Here is a 20,893-nt window from a genome sequence, read left to right as displayed (position 1 = left end):
TTGTGCAATAAACACATGGCGGAAAAAATGTAAAGCGTGGAGATATTTCAAATAGTACTGACGCCACTAGACACAAACGCTTGTCACAAAATCTGCAGGTATTATTACAAGTGTATTATTGAAGTTTGTCCTTTAAATTACGCAATTGAAAACTTGGTTTTGGGAGTATTATTGGCAGTTTTGGCTAATATTTTGTCATACGACCTTAATTCCTAAATTCAGTTCCTTGGGGATTCATAGGAAGCGAATTTCTGTCGCATAATCCTCTTTTCGATCCTCTTGGAACTGATAAAAATGGAATGGTCGTGATAACATCAATATTTAACCATATTTCTCTCACACTGACTTTCTATAGTAAACATTAATACGCGCAATGCTTTCAATTGGCGCCAGAATCCAACCATACCAACATGCTATTGCTGTTGGAAAGATGTCAATCCAAGAACTAACACACATTCGTTACAATATTTCGAATGTCAATGTTCTCTATTCCCCCCTACTTATCAGGCGGAGCTTATTCCAGTCTGACCTGTAATCAGTCCATCTGTGTCGTCAAATTAACGTCAAGCGTTCAGTTGTAAGAAAATTAGCGCTATTGGATAACAGCTGACAATCGATCACATGAATCGGTTACTGAGACCATTTAAGTAGACATTTTCCGAATTCGTCCCTTGAGGATGATCAATTAAGCAATATAACAGGCCATAGATTAGGCAGATGGTGAAAATCAAATGATTGATAGCTTAAACAACAATGTAAAGCAAAAAAATCTTGTATATGGAAATAAACTGCCTAGTAAGCAAGGCCACCAGTGATGTGGAGTTGTTAATGTCTGCATGGTTATAAGAGACTACTATAGGAAGGCACGTGTCCCCGAATATGTCTATCGCCAAATGTTGTGAAGAGGAGGAGGAGGAGGAGGAGGAGAGAAGGGGGCAGGGGGACTGTTAGATTTTTCCTGCTGATCATGGGTGTTTTAACTGAAGCCTCTGTATCACCGTTAAGTTGCTTTTCAATATCTTACTGTTGAAAACATATCAGCTTTCATTTCCTGCCTTACTTTCATCATTTCCTGCAGGTGCAGCTCTTATACACACTGGTGAAGTTGTATAGTATGGCCCTCTTTATCATAGTTACAGTTTTGGTTCATGTGCACTTTGTGTTAGGTCAAATGGAAGAAAATGGAGCAACATTAACATCGACATAGAATTTCGTAAAGTGTAACCTCTTAATGCCACTATTATGATACAAAATGTATAAACACAGAGAGAACAATATATATATGTCATTATTGTGATAACAAATGTATAATTACAGAGAGAACAATATCTATATGTCATTATTGTGATAACAAATGTATAATTACAGAGAAAACAATATCTATATGTCATTATTGTGATAACAAATGTATAATTACAGAGAGAACAATATCTATATGTCATTATTGTGATAACAAATGTATAATTACAGAGAGAACAATATCTATATGTCATTATTGTGATAACAAATGTATAATTACAGAGAAAACAATATCAATATCTATATGACATTATTGTGATAACAAATGTATACTATCAGAAAGACAAACCTCTAAATGATATTATTGTGATACCAAATATTTACTTCTACAAGCCATGGGAAAGGAATATCCTTCTAAATAGTTTATTTTGATTTAATTTATTGATTTGATTTTGAAAGTTCAATCAACCAGGCAATAGGGTGAGGTTACTGCAATATTCGCATGCATTAAGAATGAAACTCCTTTGTGTTACTCGTACACGCGTCTATGACAACGGACCTTAGCAACACGTTAGAAGCATGCAGTTATAATGATCTTCTTAAATTCATTTTGATAGATATGTTGTATGGATTCTATAAATATTATATGAATTCAACTATAAAACAAACTGCTGTTAGTACACATCAAATTGATATCGGGGGTGCCCCTAAACAGAATTTAACAGAGATAAATCGCAGGGCTCTCGAATAGAAAATCACATTAGTGAAGGGGCCCTGGTCGTGAAAATTTAAACAAAATACATGTATGTTTTTATGCTGAATTATTGAACATATTTAACTCTGAGTTTGATACCATCATGACGAAATCAGATTTGAGATATGATTATGCAACTCTCGTCATCAGGTAAAAATGTCCCCTGAAGAATTATGTGTTTTTTGCGTGTCTTGTACATTGACGAGACCAAAATAAATTTTACATTACATAGTGTCTTGATATTTTCATTTCTGTACCGTATAGCTCTTTTTTCTCTTTATGGCGTTATTTTAATTTCTTTGTGTTCTTTTACAGCTATTATATCCTTAACGGCAATCAGTTCTTATTGAGCCAAGAAAGTATGGGCAAAAAGTCCAGAACCAAAGCATAGCAAACAACCGAAAAAGGCACAAGGCCTTCATTGAAACACTCACGTATTGCCTTTTTTATCAAGAAATTAAAATTGTTCAGAAGGTATATACTAACAACGTCATGATAAGCCATATTTTGGTGAACAGGCTGATTGCATTCAGGTAATTAAGAATTTTTTAAACGTCAACTCTTTCAAAACGATTCAAGGTATTATATACAACGAGTCTGGTCCTAACACATTAATTGATTATAATCTCTGTCACGAGGTCGTTGAAGAAGATAGAACAATCACGTCTACCCATTCAAGCACGAAGACTAGCCTCCGTGTTTGACACTGACCTTGATATTTACATAAGTTCAACTTAAAGACTGATTCAAAGTAAATGTTAAGAGATATACAAATTAACATACACTCAAACTGATTTTTTCCGTAGAAACATACTTAATGTGAAGAAAATGGGGAAAGACAGAATGTTTTTAATATCACTAGTTCATATTACTTATACTTATAAATTCCGGTACGTTGTTACTAAACAATTGATCTTTACGATAGTCTAACTATAAAGACCGATATATGATACATTGATAAGAGCAGTAATAGCAATTAGAAAAAATAACTAACTTATCTAAACGATTCTGAATATTTTACCACTAAGGGCAAAACAGCACTCTTCTTTTCAGTTTGTAAATATTTCCGCAACATTTAAGTTGAATGGCATTGGTGGAAGTTTTACTTGTGTTTTTAAGATGGCGGCCATCTCGATTTTCTGTCAATCCTTGTTCAGAACCATGGTAGAACTTGAGAAGTTTAACGTAGATAAATAGATAATATTCGTGGAAACTACGATTGCGTACTTATGTTATGAAATGGCCTGCATGGCTGCAATATTGAACTTTCACAATAATTTGTCTATTTTCGTTTCATAACATTCCTTCCAATTTTTATCTCGATCACACCAGTGTAATGGAAATATGAATGATGTATTTTTCGAGATGGTGGCAAAAGCGGATATATTGGATTTTTGACTGAGACAGACCCGCAGATTAACAGCACATTGTCAGGGGCCATCTCGGGACGATTTCAAGCATGATTAAGCTAAATTTCACAGGTAGAAATTGAGACATTGGAATTGTCGATATGTTATAAACGATCCATAACAACAGTTGTCATTGTTGATTGCTCTACAACGATTGTCGATACGATATTGAAGTGTAAGTCTGCGGCCTTCATGGAATGTTGGCCATGAACAGGTACTATCCTCGTCTGTAAGTACATTAGCAAGATATATTGAGTGACTGAGTAATAAGCACAAGATATAGACGATTTTTAGACAATACTGACTACCCAGGTTAAATAACTGCGAATCAAATAAATATTGGGATTGAAAGGCAAGGCATGATTGCATGAATACCGAAGGATGAAACACCCATAAAATTCTCAAAAATCTGCAGAACAATTTCTCCTCTTAAGCAATAATGCAATAAAGATCAAAGTTGATTTCTATCAGGATGTCATATTGAGGAAAATTCCAGATTAATTAATGATTTGATTCAAATGGCAAAGGAAAATGATCAAGCATGGATGTTACTATTTTTGTTCTTTTGAAAAAAATACATTACGTTTCATGGAAATGCATTTACAATATTCGGAAATAGTTTAAATTCGGGATCTAATTAATGGATCTGTATTCCCACAAAAAAGCAATTTCTGCTCTTAACCAAGGCGGTTGTCTCTCTTCTTTGAAATCTAGCTTGGCTTAAAATATGGTGACCTTCCATTTAGCAATCAGAATAAGGACCAATCAGAATGGGTATAATAATATGATATGCATTCAATCTTTCATGGAGTCTTTAAAATTAGCTTTTAAACAATTACAATGGCAGTCAAATTTCAAATTCAAAACACATTTATTGATTTGGATAAACTTATATGCTGTGGTAATGGATATATATTGAAATGTTGAAGGTACTTCATCAGTTAAAACAAAAGAATCATACATTGTCAAAATTGCAAACATATGTATATTTTATCAAAAGTGGTAAAGCAAATGATTTTTTATAATTAATGTTTTCATAAAAAAAGACAATGATATGTATACCTAATGTAAACCTTTATAGAATTTGTGGTATTTCTTCAATAACCAAGTAAAACTTTTTGAATATGAAGGCATTGTCTCTATTAGAAGTAGATACATCTGACAGCAAGAACTATCAATTGTAACTCTGCTATATTCATATATTACAGTTTATCTAAATACATTTTCAAGTGCAAAAAGTTTTTAAGATAAATTAAGGGAAATGAAAGTCTTGTTACAGAAAGAACGAAATAGGAAGAAACATTTCACTTTGATACTTCAAAGTAAATTAACGCATTCTTACTACAAATGTCAATTTATATATCTAACTCTAAAGATGTATTAAAAGGTGGAATCCATTCGTGTGTTGTTTTTTTACAGTCTTTGAGATAGCAGGTGGTATACACTGCTGGTGAACTGTAAGTCTCTGGGGTTTAATGTAACCTGCTAGGCACGTTTTACTTCCTTTGAATAGTGGCACGGTTCAGAATATACACATGCATTTGACGTTGTTCTGAAATTATATGATATATTAGATTACAAATTTCTACTAATTATGGGGCTAGATCACCTCCACGCCTAGATTTTGTCTTTTCTTTCGATCGCTTTTGAATATTCCTTAGTCGTCTCCTAGTCTTCAAATTTTATGCCCTCAGCATCATTGCTGAGTCCGAGAAGACTAGAACAGCTCTACCATGCAGTTTAATTCATTGTTTCGGCTTTAACGTATCTTTTATATGAAAATATGATATTTACTTACTATGTCTTTTGCCAATCTTTCAATTTCAACAAAGAATAATTAAGTTGTGGGAATTGCTCCGAATTGCTCTAATGAAGGAAGAAGTAATAATATTGACAACGAATTCATGATAATCATAAAAATGTGGTATCTCTAAAAACCTAGATGCCTACAAACACCCCTTTCTATCAAAACTCAAATTTGAAAATACATATTATAAATGGAAATAACTGAAAAAAAATCCTCTGGACCATTTTGGATAGTTGAGCAAAAAATCGTATGGTTTCATCATATATACCTAATTGTGATGCAATGGAGACTATTTAACCCAGAATGTCAGTTTGACAGGTCTGATAACGTCAGTACAGGTAGACACTATCTACAGAGCAACTGAAAACAGTACCTGGTCCTGTGTATTCAAAGTTGACTGTAATCATGATTGACGAAAAGAAAAATATAAGACTACTGAACTAGATTAAAAAAGCCTCTAGAGCTTCGCTGCAATATGACACTATATATAAACATCAGCAGTGAATGTAACAAGAACCTGAAAGAAACCCTCATATGTACACCATGCAATGCGTATTGCTGATAAATTTACCATGTAGGACTTCTTTAGCGATTGTGCTATATCTTTTTATTTCTGGTTCGGGAAACATCGACGTTTTGAAGTTAAAAGGCTTCCATGGCAATTATCATATCGAATGATATAATAGCAACAATGTTGTAGAATAACGCAGAAAGCCACACCAACTGAAAATATTGGTAGATTTGACCTTTATCGAGTTCATCCGGTGATGGTTTTTAATACACTGGAGACTCTTTATTCAAATAGATTGATAGTTAGTAACAACACCAATTCAAGCATAACTATTGATTCACAGCATTTAACAGTACAAGAAAATGACCTTTAAATATATGCATGACCATAGGTGAAGGACCAGCCATACCATTGGTTGGATTTAACTATGTTTTGCTGTATTAAAGAAAAACGTTTGACGACAACTCATGAGGACATGTTACAGAGCACATGCCCAAAGTCTAGAACAAAAAAAGTTTGACTTCAAATGTCTATGATTATAACAAATACGTCATCAGATCATTGAAATATGTGTATTGATCAAAACGTTTATATAACCTGTTCTAATAGGTATGAAAATGTCCATAGCCACCACACTTCCGGTACAATTCTTGTGCCCTTGGGTACCAACATGTTGTTATTTGCCGAATCTTGCATTTGCCACTCCGGAATCAATGCAATTAATTATTTGCATTTGCTTTCTGTCTGAGATAGTCCCACATATGCTCATTTTTGGTTTGGCATTATCATCCATAATGGATGGGCATCGAAGTGGGAATCTGATCATGGTACATTTAAAGTTCCGTCAAAGACAAGCAAGTGAAACTTGAGAGAGAAACATATCTAAATAGCAACATGAATAAAATATGATTCTGATGGTATCTCTTGGTCTCCATACTCGCACCCTACCGTCTGTAGGACTAATTTAAAAGCGGCTTTCATCAGACAAGTGGACTTACGGCAAACTCTTATATTTCATATCCGGTGACTATGTTCCATTGTAGTCTTGCCGGTTTTCATTCAACAGCAAACGTTTTACTGCTCGGGGAGGGAATTTTATCTTATCTGTAGACTTCCGAGGTCTGTCAGACCTAGGACTCTCGTTAATATACCAGGATGGCTTCAAACACTGCATTGATAGAGAAATAACACAATGACTGATATCAAAACATGCAGCTTGATGTATTTCATGCCAACTTGGACCACTCAAGAAGTTTGCCATCTTTCGGTATTTTTCCAATTTATTCCTCATATTTTGATTTCAGAATATTTTATTGTCTTGGTGGTATTGACAATAGGAATTGGGCAACAGGCAGAGCCTATGAAAGCCCTCTCCTTACAGTGCATAAACAAGTATACAGACACATCAATCAAAATTAAAGATAACATAATAATAATATTAGGAATAAGAATGTAGAAGATAGATTCAAATGGATGATTATATAACAGAAATGCAAAATAGGCATCACCATCATTTGTATTATTGAGTTCCAGAGCAGTAACATAAACTAAAAAGTACAATTAGGTATCACAAGATATTCCAAGACTGGGTCAAAATATGTCCATTTGTGGTGGGACAGGCTGCAGGTTCAAACAGTCCATTTGCACACAATCCTGAGCTGAGTCCCTAAAATGGACAGGCGGACCCACACTTGAGACATCAAATACAAATGAAAGATAGAAAAGATAGAAGTATAGAATGGGATGTACATTTGCTAAGACAGGCGACCAGTGTCAGTTATGAATCTCTGAACTATATCAAGAATAAATTTATTCATGTTTGCATCAAGTATAGGAGAACATTTGAGAAATGTATCAATTGAAGGAGGTATAGAATCACTAAGGTCAGAAAGGGAATTAAAGAGGAGTTGTCTCTGGTTAGTAAAGAAGGGACAGTGGAAAAAGAAGTGGGTACAATCTTCAACTGGGTGGCCACAGTTACAGGCAGGGTTATCTTTAAGGTGGGAATTGAATAAATCAAAATTCAGATTACTTGCAGAGTTTCTTAGTTGACATAAAATTATGTTAGCTTTTCTTTGTCCTTTATATTTGAAAGTATCATTACAGTGGAAAGGAGAAATGGTAGTTTGCTGTGATAAAAAAGATTTTTTTATCGCATAAATAGAAGTTAATGAGGGATACAGACAAGATGGGCCATTCCATTCATTCATAAGTTTTGGAAAGAAGCTAGTGCTATATTGACAAGTTCTTGTATGGGGCGCATCAAACAATCTATTGTGTCGAAGTGGATAAGGAGCATTATTATTGTTTATAAAAGGTTGGATAGAGTCAAATACATGAGGAGTGCATCTGTTATTTAAAATCTTAAAAAAATGGATATTTTGATGTAAGTGTCTTCTTTTAGCTAAGGGTATTAATCCAGACTCATTATATAGAATTGCATGACTGGTGCCCCGTCTTAGGCCAGTAATAATGTGAATTGCCTCTAGTTGAATTGATTCTAAGATGTTGCATTCCCTTTCTGTGCAATTAGCCCAAACAATATCAGCATATTCTAAAATAGGACGAATAAATGTAATATATATTAATTCAAGTGACTTTCTGTCAATTTTATACTTTAACATTCTAAGTACATTTATTCGTTTATAAGCTTTCTCATAGATAGAGTTTATGTGGTTTGACCAATTAGCATGACTATTAAAAGTTAGACCAAGGTGCTTATGGAAGGTAACATTTTTAATAACTGAATCATTAAAGTACAGATTTGGATGCAACATCTCCGAATCAACTCTCCTTGAAAAAAGTAGGGATTCTGTCTTGTCAGGATTAAAAATAATACCCCATCTATTGGCCATCCTAGAAATTTTTTGAAGATCATTATTGAGTATATTAGCTGCATCTTGTCTATCGCCCTCAATTAAGCCATATAAAGATGTGTCATCATCTCAAATAATTTCACATTAGATAGTAAATCATCACCAATATCATTAATATATAACAAAAACAGATAAGGACCAAGAACTGAACTTTGAGGGACCCCAGCCTGTAATGTTTTCCAGTTGGACTTGTATCCATCCAAGACCACTCTCTCCCCTGTTAGTTAAATAAGATGAAAACCACTTTAACATGTTATTACTAATGCCATACTTTTTCAATTTAAAAATTAACCCATCATGCCAAACTCTATCGAACGCTTTGCTTATGTCGCAGAATATCATTCTTGCTTCTTTACCTTTATCCAAATGCTTAGTAATTTCATCATATATAATTAATAGTTGATTAACAGTGGAATCTTTAGGTAAGAACCCTGATTGATTTCTGGAGATAATGTTATGTCTTGAGAGATAATTATAAAAATATTTAAAGACAATTTTCTCAAGGATTTTACTGAAGATGGGAGTAACAGAGATTGGCCTGTAGTTGGATGGATCACTTTTTCCTCCTTTTCCTTTATATATAGGTGTTACATGAGCATTTTTCCAGGAGGTAGGAAGTACACCTGCAGAGATAGATTTATTAAATATTATTGAAAGAGGTTTTATAAGGGATTGAGAAACACCTTTTATGAATTTGGGAGGGATAGAATCAGGACCTGCAGGTTTGTTAGTATTAAGAAGCTTAAGTTGGTCGATAATGTCCTGTTCAGTTATGTCGATTGAAGAGAAGTTAATAATTGGTGGGGATAGTCAGGTAGTAAATCATCATCATTCTTGTCTGTTGTTGAAATAGAAGTGAAGTAGTCATTGAAAGTCTCAGCTTTATCTAGAGGGTGTATTTTCAGATCACCATTAATAATAAGGGGAGATTCAGTATCGCTTTTATTATGTAGATTCATAACTGATTTAGCAATTCGCCACCATTTTCCAGGAGGAATAGTTTTATTAATAAGAGAAGATTGTAATTTAGATAGATATTTATCTTTAGCCTCTCGGATTAAAGTAATGACTTGGTTTCGAATAGATTTGAATTTATTCCATGAGGCATGGGAGTTATTTTGTTTAGCTTTAGAATGCTGACGATTTCTCTGTCTTATTTTCAGTCTAATTTCATTAGTCATCCATATTTTGTCATTTGGTCTAATAGTAACAGTCTTGTTAGGTACAAATTGGTCAATAGCTGATAAAATGTTGTTAGAAAGAACATAATTCATTTCATCAATATCACCAACTAATTGAGAATTCCAGTCAATAGAATTAAGAAAGCTGAGGTAAACAAGGCCATGAATTGGTGAACTTTGCCCATAAGTCACCAAGTAGACATTTATTGAATTGTGCACCTGGTTGTTTGTGAACATAACAAGCCCGAAGTGCCATTAAGCCAAACTTACTATAAAAGAAATTAATCGGTTGTAGCTGAAATTGTCATTAAAAGAAGGCTGGTTGTTCAGCGAAGACATCAATTCATCATTGAATGATACAGGAGTTATTTTAGCAAACGGAAGCTTTAATATTCTTTGGCCTACTATTGATAGTCTGCACTCAAATTGTACATTTTGTACACCACCTTAGTAATCTAAGTCTATTCATACGTTTTGTTGTTTCTATACCTTGTTGATTTATATACCTAAGACACAGAATACCATTACCTGTATTTGGACATGAAATATATTTGTTATGTTTTGATATTGCCGATGCTAAAAGTAGATGATGTATGTTTTATTCCAAGTTGCAAAACAAGATTTAAACATCAACGGAAGAACTTCAAATCAGCACGACGTCTGGATTCGCCTCAAAAAACATATGCTCAATACAGAGGGGCTGGCTGTAAAGAATGAAAATAAGTTGTGTGTAAAGAGTTACATGAGGTACCTTAGAAACAAAAACCTGACTCAAAAAACGGCACTCAGTGTAATAATGATTTTTAGTTAACTTCTTTTGATAAGATTGGAGATAAACCAAATAACAAAGAAACGATCCCTCCACATCTACCTCTTCTTCGCTTAGAAGATTTGAAGTACGCTTCCTCTTCCCGTCGGAAGTATTCTCATATTTAGAGTATAACGACAGCTGCGTAGACATTCCTAAGTCTGTCCGTCACTCTCTTATCCATACTCACTTTCTGATGCTTGTACATGTTTTAAACATAGAGGAAGCATTCTACATAAAAGATCAGTATTAACAATGATGTTCCTTTGCAAAGTAAACTGAATGGATTGATTTCCTCAGTTGTAATCAATGATTTGCTTGAAATTGTACATCGAGTATCAAGATATTTTCACAAAATTGGCGATATATTGAACACTTTAGTTGGCCCCTTAGTACAGCCCTTGTATCACGTAGAGAAGCTGTCACACATACATACTGTATTTACCAAAGCATTTTATGCATTTAGAACATCCAAAACCAATGCAACCACACAGTTACAAGCTCAAAGATTCTATAATATAAAACAAATATACTAATGTCCAAATGAAAAAAACAGAAAATCAGTACCAGAAATTTGCGTCGATAAAAGTAATTAATATTTGTGAGTAATTATCACTGTATGCCTGAGTAATGACAACAATCATTAATTATTTCGGATTATAAATTTATATTTAAAAAATACTTCGTCAGCGTCTTAACACTTGTATGTAATAGCCACGCCCTTATGTTTCTTTACCATTATGAAAAAGAAAACATACTGATAAATATTTGTATTAAAATCTATTCCTCCAACAATTTTACCGGTCCGAGAGTTCGATAATTAAAGTTTTTGTGGCCAAAAATTTGTGAATATTTTATGTGAATAGCAACTCTAAGTTTCTCGAACTGTTTTCCATCACTTGATTTGTTGAAACTTTCATTTTTGTTTTCACAGTTAAATTTCCATAATTTTTTATATATGTAAAACTTTATTTTTTCCGACATTAATGAAAAGGATTTGACCCAACTTCATTATTTGTTCTGGTTTATGAAAAAGGATCATAAAATACATATTACAGGCCATCAGTGACTTTTGTATTTTGGAACATATATTCTTAGAAGTTTACTGGGGTTTTACAAAAACAAAAAAAAAAGAAAGAAAAAAGAACACACAATAAAGATTAAATTGCGATTTAGGCAAAATTACATGTACTGTGAAACAAAACTTTTTGATGAAAATGAAAATATAGGTGTTGTTTGATACAAGAAACACAAAGATGCAATTAGCTTTTTGATTGAACAAAAAACATGGGTGCAAAAAATGTTTAAACTTTGAAACTTTAATATTGTCAATGGTGTGTGTCATGTTTCGTCCAGTCCTATCCTCTTTTGTACATGTAACAGCTCTCTATTGTCCAGTATCATCTGCTAGAGTCTGTTGACTGATTTCCCTGAGTCATGCATGACTGCGTCTATGGTCTTTAGTATGTAGTATGTCAGGTATCTTGCTCAAGTTTAGATAAGATGTAAAATTATTCCCTAATTCAATTAGCATTATTTTGCGACAGCAGATGTAGTATAGGGAACTTATGTAAAAACCCCCGATACAAGTAGAACCTGTTTTAATGTTGTCTTTATAACACATTTCTATTAACTACAAATAATTACGTCAAGAATTAAAAAATATGATGTCGTCGAATCTGTTACAGTTTTTTTCTATATTTTTGAGGTAACCAGCTTTCTGAAAATCTTTGATTTTTTGTTTCCTTTTACAAATTTGGAAACAAAAAGGATTATGCTAATTACATAAAAAGTATTTAAGTCAAATCAAATGTTAAAACGTTTTAATCAAGTATGTACTGCGTCTGCTTTCCTTTTTGTAGATAATAAAGTTTGTTATGAGTGTTGGCACATGTCACATCCTCGGGATTGCAGCAATATAGTAGAATGCGGCTCTAATCAGGTAGGCAGAACAAAACATATATATTGTACACTAACAGGGTTTAAAACAAACCAACAAAATATGTCAGACTGATTTTCTAATAGTTTTGGTTTTCAGAACAGAAATATTTTAAATGTGGTTTTTGTACGATGTTTAACATTATAGCAACAGCCACGGAGCGTGTGTTCTCGTAAACATGCTTGTAATAGTGTGGAACTGATGCCGCGCTACCACACTAAACACACCCGTCCCGGTCGCATTATACTGACAGCAAGCAACCTAGATGTTTCATACACCAACGCAGGTCTGAGTGTCAAACAGGACTCAATTACGGCCTTTCAAAATTCTGAAATGTGTCGGCAATGGAACAATCCTGAAGGCGTCTTCACAAAGTGGAAAATTCAACTAAATGCTAAAAGAGACACAATGAAAAGGGTGTCATTAAGGAGAACACCTATTTAGGAATAACAGGAAAGTCGCAACTATATCTTAGTCGTCTCTGAAGATCATCTAATGGGTAAAGCGGGCACAATTCTTACGTCCTACCCACAAACATGCGATTTCGTGCTATGTAAATGGAACGCCGCTGCTTTGTTATGCCTTAAGACATATTTGGATATTTTTTTGTTGTATTACATAGCATGTTTTTCATTAGCTTTCTTTGTTTTTAATGTAGTAAAATTGTATACAACATTTCATTGGTAATAACAACCAACCTTTCATTATTTTATTTACCTAAAATTTGCTTCATTTACAAATATATACAGGTGTAAAACAAAGCAAATGTTAACATAGAACATGAAATTATTTACTTTGAGATCTACATAATTGTCCTTCTTGATGCGGAGGACTCTTACTCTTCTGGAACCTCTGGTCTTGAAGCGTTTTCAATAGTCTAGACATAAATATTTCCATTCTTCAATTTTTTTTTATTTGTTTTGTTTCAATTAGTAATAAGTTGAAATATCTATATATTCTTGTATTTTCAAAATCATCATAAGATGTATTTCGGTAAAAAATTTACTTATACATTTCAAAATTTCAGTGCTTATTTGGATTTGAAGTAAGCTTCGCGTATAATCATGTATCATTTATGTTACTTCATTTGTTATAAATCATTATTTATTCTTTCTTGTTTTATTCTAGATTTCGTGGATAAACCAAAACGAATTTATAAAATGTTAAAAATTTGACAAAAGTTAGAATTATCAATGAATCCGCCAGTACTGTTTCGTTCACTTTTGAAATATATTTTATCTTTTATCAAATTTGCTTTGTTTCAGACATTTAAAACCACATACTTTGTGTTCACGAAAAACTTGCCGTTACTTTTATTTGCTATCAGGTTTGTTTTGTTGAGCGGTACGTGACGAGCGACGCCCACGTCTATTATAATTCTGGATGCTTATCAAATCAGGTAAACCTCACCTAAGTAAAATCATAAGAGTTTATGCGGGGTTGTTACAAAACAGCAAATAAGAAGTGTAAATTATTGACATTTATACCGATAGATATGTTGTTTGTATTTGTAACTATGATGAGAACAACGATGTTGATTTCATTTCATTTGATTAATCAATTGCTATTGTGTGTGTGTTTGTGTGTGTGCGTGTGTGTGTGTGTGTGTGTGTGTGTGTGTGTAGGTGTGTATGTGTGTGTGTGTGTGTGTGTGTGTGTGTGTGTGTGTGTGTGTGTGTGTGTGTGTGTGTGTGTGTGTGTGTGTGTGTGTGTGTGTGTGTGTGTGTGTGTGTGTGTGTGTGTGTGTGTGTGTGTGTGTGTGTGTGTGTGTGTGTGTGTAGGTGTGTGTGTGTGTGTGTGTGTAGTGTGTGTGTGTGTGTGTAGGTGTGTGTGTGTGTGTGTGTGTGTGTGTGTGTGTGTGTGTGTGTGTGTGTGTGTGTGTGTGTGTGTGTGTGTGTGTGTGTGTGTGTGTGTGTGTGTGTGTGTGTGTGTGTGTGTGTGTGTGTGTGTGTGTGTGTGTAGGTGTGTGTGTGTGTGCTAGAAAAAATTGGTATTCACTAATGTCATAGTAAGATATAAAACTGGGGAAAATTAATAAAGATCAAAGTAAACGAAAAAAATAAACAAAAAAGATGAAATTCTCCTTTGCACCACTGTACTAAAAGTAGTTTGCCAATAAAGAATTCTATAGTAGCATACTACTAAGTAGGCAATAAGTAGTGAACTGTGGATTTCAAACTATTTGTTAACAAAATGGCGAGCCCTGAAGAGTAGACGTCTTTGATATTCAATAGCGTATATATCGGCAGGTAAAGCTTGTACAATGCCCGGATGTGGATGTACTTTGATCTGTTATTGTATAGTGACTAAGGTCATAAACGGATTATCAGATAAATACTTATTTAATCACAAACAATCCGGGTATCATTGTACAATGTGTTACTGTCTGGTTCCATTTGTTTATCTATGTGTTAGGAAAAAATAGTTATTAACTGTTTGTTGCGTTTTAGTGTATGTTTAAATTGCGAAATATTAAGTATGTTTAGTAAATTAACTGGAACTGTGTTCACAATTATATCTGTCCTGCCACGCCGATTTTGAGGTGCATGTAAATCAGTCCTGGAGACTTTTTCAGAACTGAGGATTCCCGTATATTTCTACACCATTCATTACGTGATCAAGAATCATCTTGCGACATACATAAAAGTAATGACCCTTTTAAGTGATTAATATCATATTCTTGTCCAACTGATTTGATCAAGCTCAACTCATCATTAGTTATTTCATTTCGTTCAATATCAATGAAATGTTGACCTAACGTTTTGTTAAAGGAATGTAACTTTAGACAGCTTATGTACCTCATATCCCCATGCAGTCGGATATAATTTCAGTATTTATATATCAATGTATTTAAGGTACAATGCATAAAACATGCGTGTTATATCTTCATCGTAAAATACAGACTCTGTATAATTTATATGCATTGAAATGCATTAAAACTGAAATAAATTTCCACAATATTCCCTTGCAGAGTTGCCATAGCCATTATCCGATTCTTGGACGACGTGAATCAGAAAACACGGCGATTACAAAGCCTGACGTCACGGACCTCAAACGATACAATCCATCACAATATCCGGACTGCTCATCCTGTTGTCAGAGTGACTACTGTAACACCAATCTTTGTGAAACTCACCAAGGTATTTAATATACCCGCTTCCCTGTGGATTTTGTAATCTGTATATATGTGTGGTGCCTTATTCAGAGTTCAGGAAAATTTTCAATCACTTATACAAACACAAAATATGTGAAACTGCACCATACTGATGTAACTGAGGAAAGTAATGGCCTCGATTTCAGTATTGTAGTGAATATAGGTGTCGAGTTGACATGCCTTGGTAAGTTGGCTCATGAGCGACAGTACGTTACAGCATTCCCCGTGGTGTACACATTGGACAGGCTATAGAAACGTATGTCTTCCCACTCTGTTCTAGAGTGATCGTACTCTACCGTTACCATTCGCGGCATATCACACTTATTTGTATACAACATGGCTTTGTTATATAAAACGTTCAGAGCAGTACGACTCTACAATAAGCGGTAGCTGCAGGGTATACACGGCAACAGTCGGTGCCGTGGCTCTAGGCAATGTTATTGTTCGATAAGCGATCAGTATTGCATCCACAGCAGTGTTTTGAGTACATTTTATTCTATATTATTACTAGTCTATCTTAGCGATCTGTGGGAAGGGAGGGCCAAGCAAATGGAAAATGAACTAACAGAAAATAGTATAGCTGAACGTTTTCAGGTTGTTTCATCATGTGACTTTGTTTGCGTGGGACTTAATTCTTTAGGGGTTGCGTTTGAAAGAGTCAGTGAATTGGAGGAAGGACTGAGAGGGTATCGCGCAAAGGTCCTCTTCCAGTGTGTTGGCCAGTTATCTCTGTTAGCCAATAAGCTATTATCAGGAAGGGCATTGTTGAATAGGTGAAGCATTGCTGCAATCCTCTTCGAGGATTCTTATCGTTAATTTGTCTGAACCTGGTGGTGTCGTCAGAAAATGTTTGTAGGTGGTGATCTATAGCCCTGAGGCTGTGCTACGGCTGTTTGATGGTACTGAAGTCCTTGGGCTCTGAGCCACAGCCACAGCAATGTTCACAACAGGAGCGGATTGGCGATTCCTGTTGAAAATGTCGTCTTCCTTGCTATTCTAAGTGGAGGGGCATTACATAGCAAATTGAACACAAGGAAAATGCAGGCTTTGGGACCTTCAGCATGTTCAGTTGTAGGTGGAATGGGACAGTAGTCAAAGCTGGAGATACATGGGTGTTGTACTAATGTAATGTGTTTCATACCCGATCAATTGGTGGTCATTTGGGTGATCGCTCTGGCGGAAGATCCCATTTTTAGAATAACTTTGGTAAAGACTTTGCCTAGCGTTAACATTGCTTTGGTGATCGTAATGAACGTCTTTTGTGTGGTTCATCTAGACTATTCACAGATTCGTCCTCAATCTCGATGATTATGACAAAAGAAGTAGTGTAGTTCATGGCATCACATTATACTGTATGCAATAACATGTCATATGTTTCCATTATCATAACTGTATATAATCACAATAGTATTAACTATTTAAAAAAACATTGTTTCTTTATGATTGTACAAACTGCATACAAGAAAATAACACATTTCAATACAAGTCTAGAAGTAGATACAGCAGGGCCAAATAATTAATTCAACTGCATCATATAACTGGTTTGGCCTTTTACAACCCTTTCTTCATTTTTTTCATATTATTACAGCTTATTCCAAATCGAATGATATGAATGATTTGTCTTTAATATGAATGAAAATGTTTTTAAAATGTCCTTTTTGATAATTGGATTGTTCTTTAATGAATCTTTAAAGACAATGGCATTCACGTTCTTAGTAAATTCCACGAAAAAACGCTGCCTGTCCTGCGATAGCGTGGAACACCCAAGTGAATGTCATAAAGTGATTGGATGTGATGTGGACGAGGTAAGTGGGTGTCTCGTATCAAACATGGACGTGGCTTATCATCCATTGGCGTGTCTTATCATTCATGGGTGTGGCTTATCATTCGTGGGCGTGTCATATCATCTGTGTGTGTGGCTGATTAACGAAATGACATCACAATTCATAGTGCCTTGAATGGAATTTTACCAAGATTGTTAAGATATTTAAACACTCTAATGACATATCTGTTTTAAACATAGTTTTATCACTCATAAAAGAATGCATGTATTACACGATATTTGTCTGAATGATTCCAGAATTTGATACTCCACCACTTTCTCATGGAGAAAAGTGTTATTTTTCACAATATTTTAGGACACTAACACCGATGTAAAGAGAGAACACAAATATTCTTATAAAATTGACAAATTCAAAAATACCCGGTAAATTATTACCTTATCAGAGATCAAATCCAATCCTCAACCGAACGTCTTGTAAGCAGGTATAGCCATTTCAAAGAGACGCGTCATCAACGGCGACAGCTTTATGCTGCTACCATATTTTCAGCAGCGTAACAAGTTAAACCCTCTCCTAACGCTTTACAACAAATTTTGTCTCTTAATAACATTGATATGTAACATTTTCTATATGATATAAAAAGAAAGTTGTTTTGAAATTTATTTTTTCGTTCAAATATATTTATTGATTTAAAAAACGGACTAAAATATGACGCATACTGCGAAGTTACAATGAGTGAGTATTACAATGTCATAACTGCTTTTTAATTATAAAACATGTCCTGATTTTTCTAACTTTTGGCTACTACCGTTTTAAAAGGGTTTGTATTTGAAGACGACAGTAATTCTCCCTTTAGAACGTGACATTACTTACTGTGTTTTAGTTAGGATTGACCAAGGTTAACATGGCGGGTGTCATCGATGAAGAAGAACGCCGCTTCTTAGAATCACCTGGTCTCAATATCCTTGCACTTTGACAGGAGTCTTCGTGTAAATCTTTCTTTTGTTTAAATTTTGTCCTAGTTAATTTGAATTTGAGTTTGGATTATGATTATAATGACATGTTGGTATTTTCTTTTTGCATTTTTTATCGGACCAGCACTTCATAACTATTCGAATCGAGTTCGGCAAATTGCAATACCGATACCACCTTAGCTGTTACCGATTGTTTTCCTTGTCTTATTTTATCTACACGTATCACAAGAATAGATCATACTGAATTAGTGTTCAATAAAAATCGATAAACGTTTGTAAAATACGGAAGTAAACACGTCTTTTGGCTTTTTCTGTTTTGGCTTTATGTACTAGCATTATACTGGCCGACTATCGACAGGAGATCATCATCGATGTCACAAGTCCAATTGCCTCGGTATCGCCCACAAAACATTCATATCAGAACACTTATTTATCGGTTGGTTTATGCCGTCAGTCACGTAGTCTAGGGGAGGCGGCATCTTGTAATATACAAGTAGTAAGCTTTACGTTTAGTGATATTATCCACGGTACTGATTTATAATTTCATTATCAAAGACATCCTTCTCTTTATCTAAGTACAGAAAATATTCTGATGAAAAGTTCTTTGAGTTTCTTGTTCACTGTGGGTTCTATTTTCTAGCATATTAGAGATTTACATAAAATCGGGAAAATGAGATAAAACGTAAAATCAAAGGAGATAAAAGATACTTCAATTCCTGAATTTCGAGGAAAATAAACTTTCTTATTATTTGCATGAACCATCAACATAACTCCATTCACATTATACTTGAAATATACATACATAAATTAAGTCTCTCTAGTGTTTTATAGATGTGCTATACAACCTATTACCTACATACGTTTGGTGAAAAAAGATATCGACTAGGATGTATGAGGAAACATGTAAGTATATATTGTACAATAGGCACAAGTGAATAACACTTTTCGATGCAAATTCTACCTTGATCTAAAATTAGATACAATGTTACTACCTCATATGAGATACTTCAAGAAGACGTCTGTGACGATTCGGACCAAAAATAGTGAAATACAGGAAACCAAGTATGGAAATCGAAATGGGTCGAAATAAAAAGTAGATTGACATATGCACAAGCCCGATGATTTAATTAAATTGCGTTATTTCTAATATTGAATTAAACGTCAAAATGTATCTTATATTAAGTTATTATCGTAAACTAGTAAATGAATGTCAGCTTAGCATGTATATTAGATAAATAATGACATATTGGTTTCTTACTTGTATTAATTGGCTTGATATGTATTTAAGAACATTCTAATATATTAATCTAGTTTACGTTTAACTATAATCATAACTGTATTTCAGCTGCTTCTTCTGAATATAAATAACTTGAAACTTCCAAATATCTCAATATTTGGTGAATCAAGCATTTTACAATCGTGTGTGCGGGGGAAATGATTTGTACAGAGAAAATATGAGATCAGTGACATTTTCAATCAATATCAATCATATTCTTGTGTTTTTAAACTTTGTCTTGTACCAATGTGATGTTATATTTGGGAGAAGACTTAAAAAGTGTTTGTCTGATGTCCAATTCTTTTGTCAATTATTTGTTTATGTCAGTAGAATTATTTGAAATTGAATTATAAACGTAATTGTTGTTTAAATACATATTTATCGTGGTTCTTATTACACTAGGTGTGCGATCAGAGTGGTATGACAAATCCAGTAGAGACACATTATTGTTCGGAATGCTGCACGGGTGACAACTGTAATAGAGATTTGTGTAAAAGTGAGTTATAATATAACGAACGGTATTGCCTTAGGTCTGATTTTGAGAACGTGACATTCCTTGTATTGACCCTTATTTACAATGAAACGGGTGATGAATAGTCGTTAGGGAAGCCTAGCTCAATTATAACGGTGCTATTTCAATTATATTTTTATATTGTGCTTTCGTTTATCAATTCTATCTATTATCTAATAGTTTTAAATCTGAATGGATGTTCTTTAAGTCGTTATAGTTCTAGTAAACCGCAGAAAAAGGTATGATTTCTTTGAAAATTAAGTAGTTTTCTAACCGGATGTAAATAATATGCCAAAAACAACGCCGCTGACATTTGATAAAATTTGTTACCTGCAATTGATGAAATCGGGGTATATCAGTCAGGGCTAAGATACCCCGATCTCGCTCGGTTACAGGAAAATAGTTGTTGTTTTCTCGCACCTACTACTATTCAATATTCCATCAGAGTTGTGGCGTATCCCGTGGGAGCCTCAAACTATAAGATATTCTTTACTTTTAAACAATGTTTGACTAGTGTCGCGTTTACAATATAGGCCGCACTTACAAAAATACAGCACCAGATAATGGAAGATCTTATTTTATCTACAGCATCAGGATCTTTACATCCAACATAACCTAATTTTTTTGTTGAAATGCACGGGTGTAGGTGCTACCTTCGCCTACACGCGTATGA

General features: G+C 34.2%; 1 protein-coding gene across 1 annotated transcript in view; it reads left to right on the top strand.

Moving 5' to 3' along the window:
• The window catches only part of LOC132544424 (uncharacterized), a gene marked incomplete at its 3' end in the record, with an annotated part of 137,490 nt that extends 117,285 nt beyond the window's left edge, over window positions 1-20,205 (top strand). The window contains exons 3-8 of the mRNA XM_060208017.1: window positions 12,418-12,527; window positions 13,852-13,923; window positions 15,496-15,664; window positions 17,395-17,483; window positions 19,265-19,336; window positions 20,112-20,205. Coding sequence (XP_060064000.1) covers window positions 12,418-12,527; window positions 13,852-13,923; window positions 15,496-15,664; window positions 17,395-17,483; window positions 19,265-19,336; window positions 20,112-20,205 — 606 coding nt within the window. The remainder of the gene's footprint in view (window positions 1-12,417; window positions 12,528-13,851; window positions 13,924-15,495; window positions 15,665-17,394; window positions 17,484-19,264; window positions 19,337-20,111) is intronic.
• Between the last annotated feature and the right edge of the window lie 688 nt (window positions 20,206-20,893).

Source organism: Ylistrum balloti, unplaced genomic scaffold, assembly GCF_031769215.1.
Source record: "Ylistrum balloti isolate Yb309-2 unplaced genomic scaffold, AGI_CSIRO_Ybal_v1 Utg369798, whole genome shotgun sequence".
Taxonomy (NCBI): Eukaryota; Metazoa; Mollusca; class Bivalvia; order Pectinida; family Pectinidae; genus Ylistrum; species Ylistrum balloti.
This window is presented reverse-complemented; position numbering and strand designations above follow the sequence as displayed.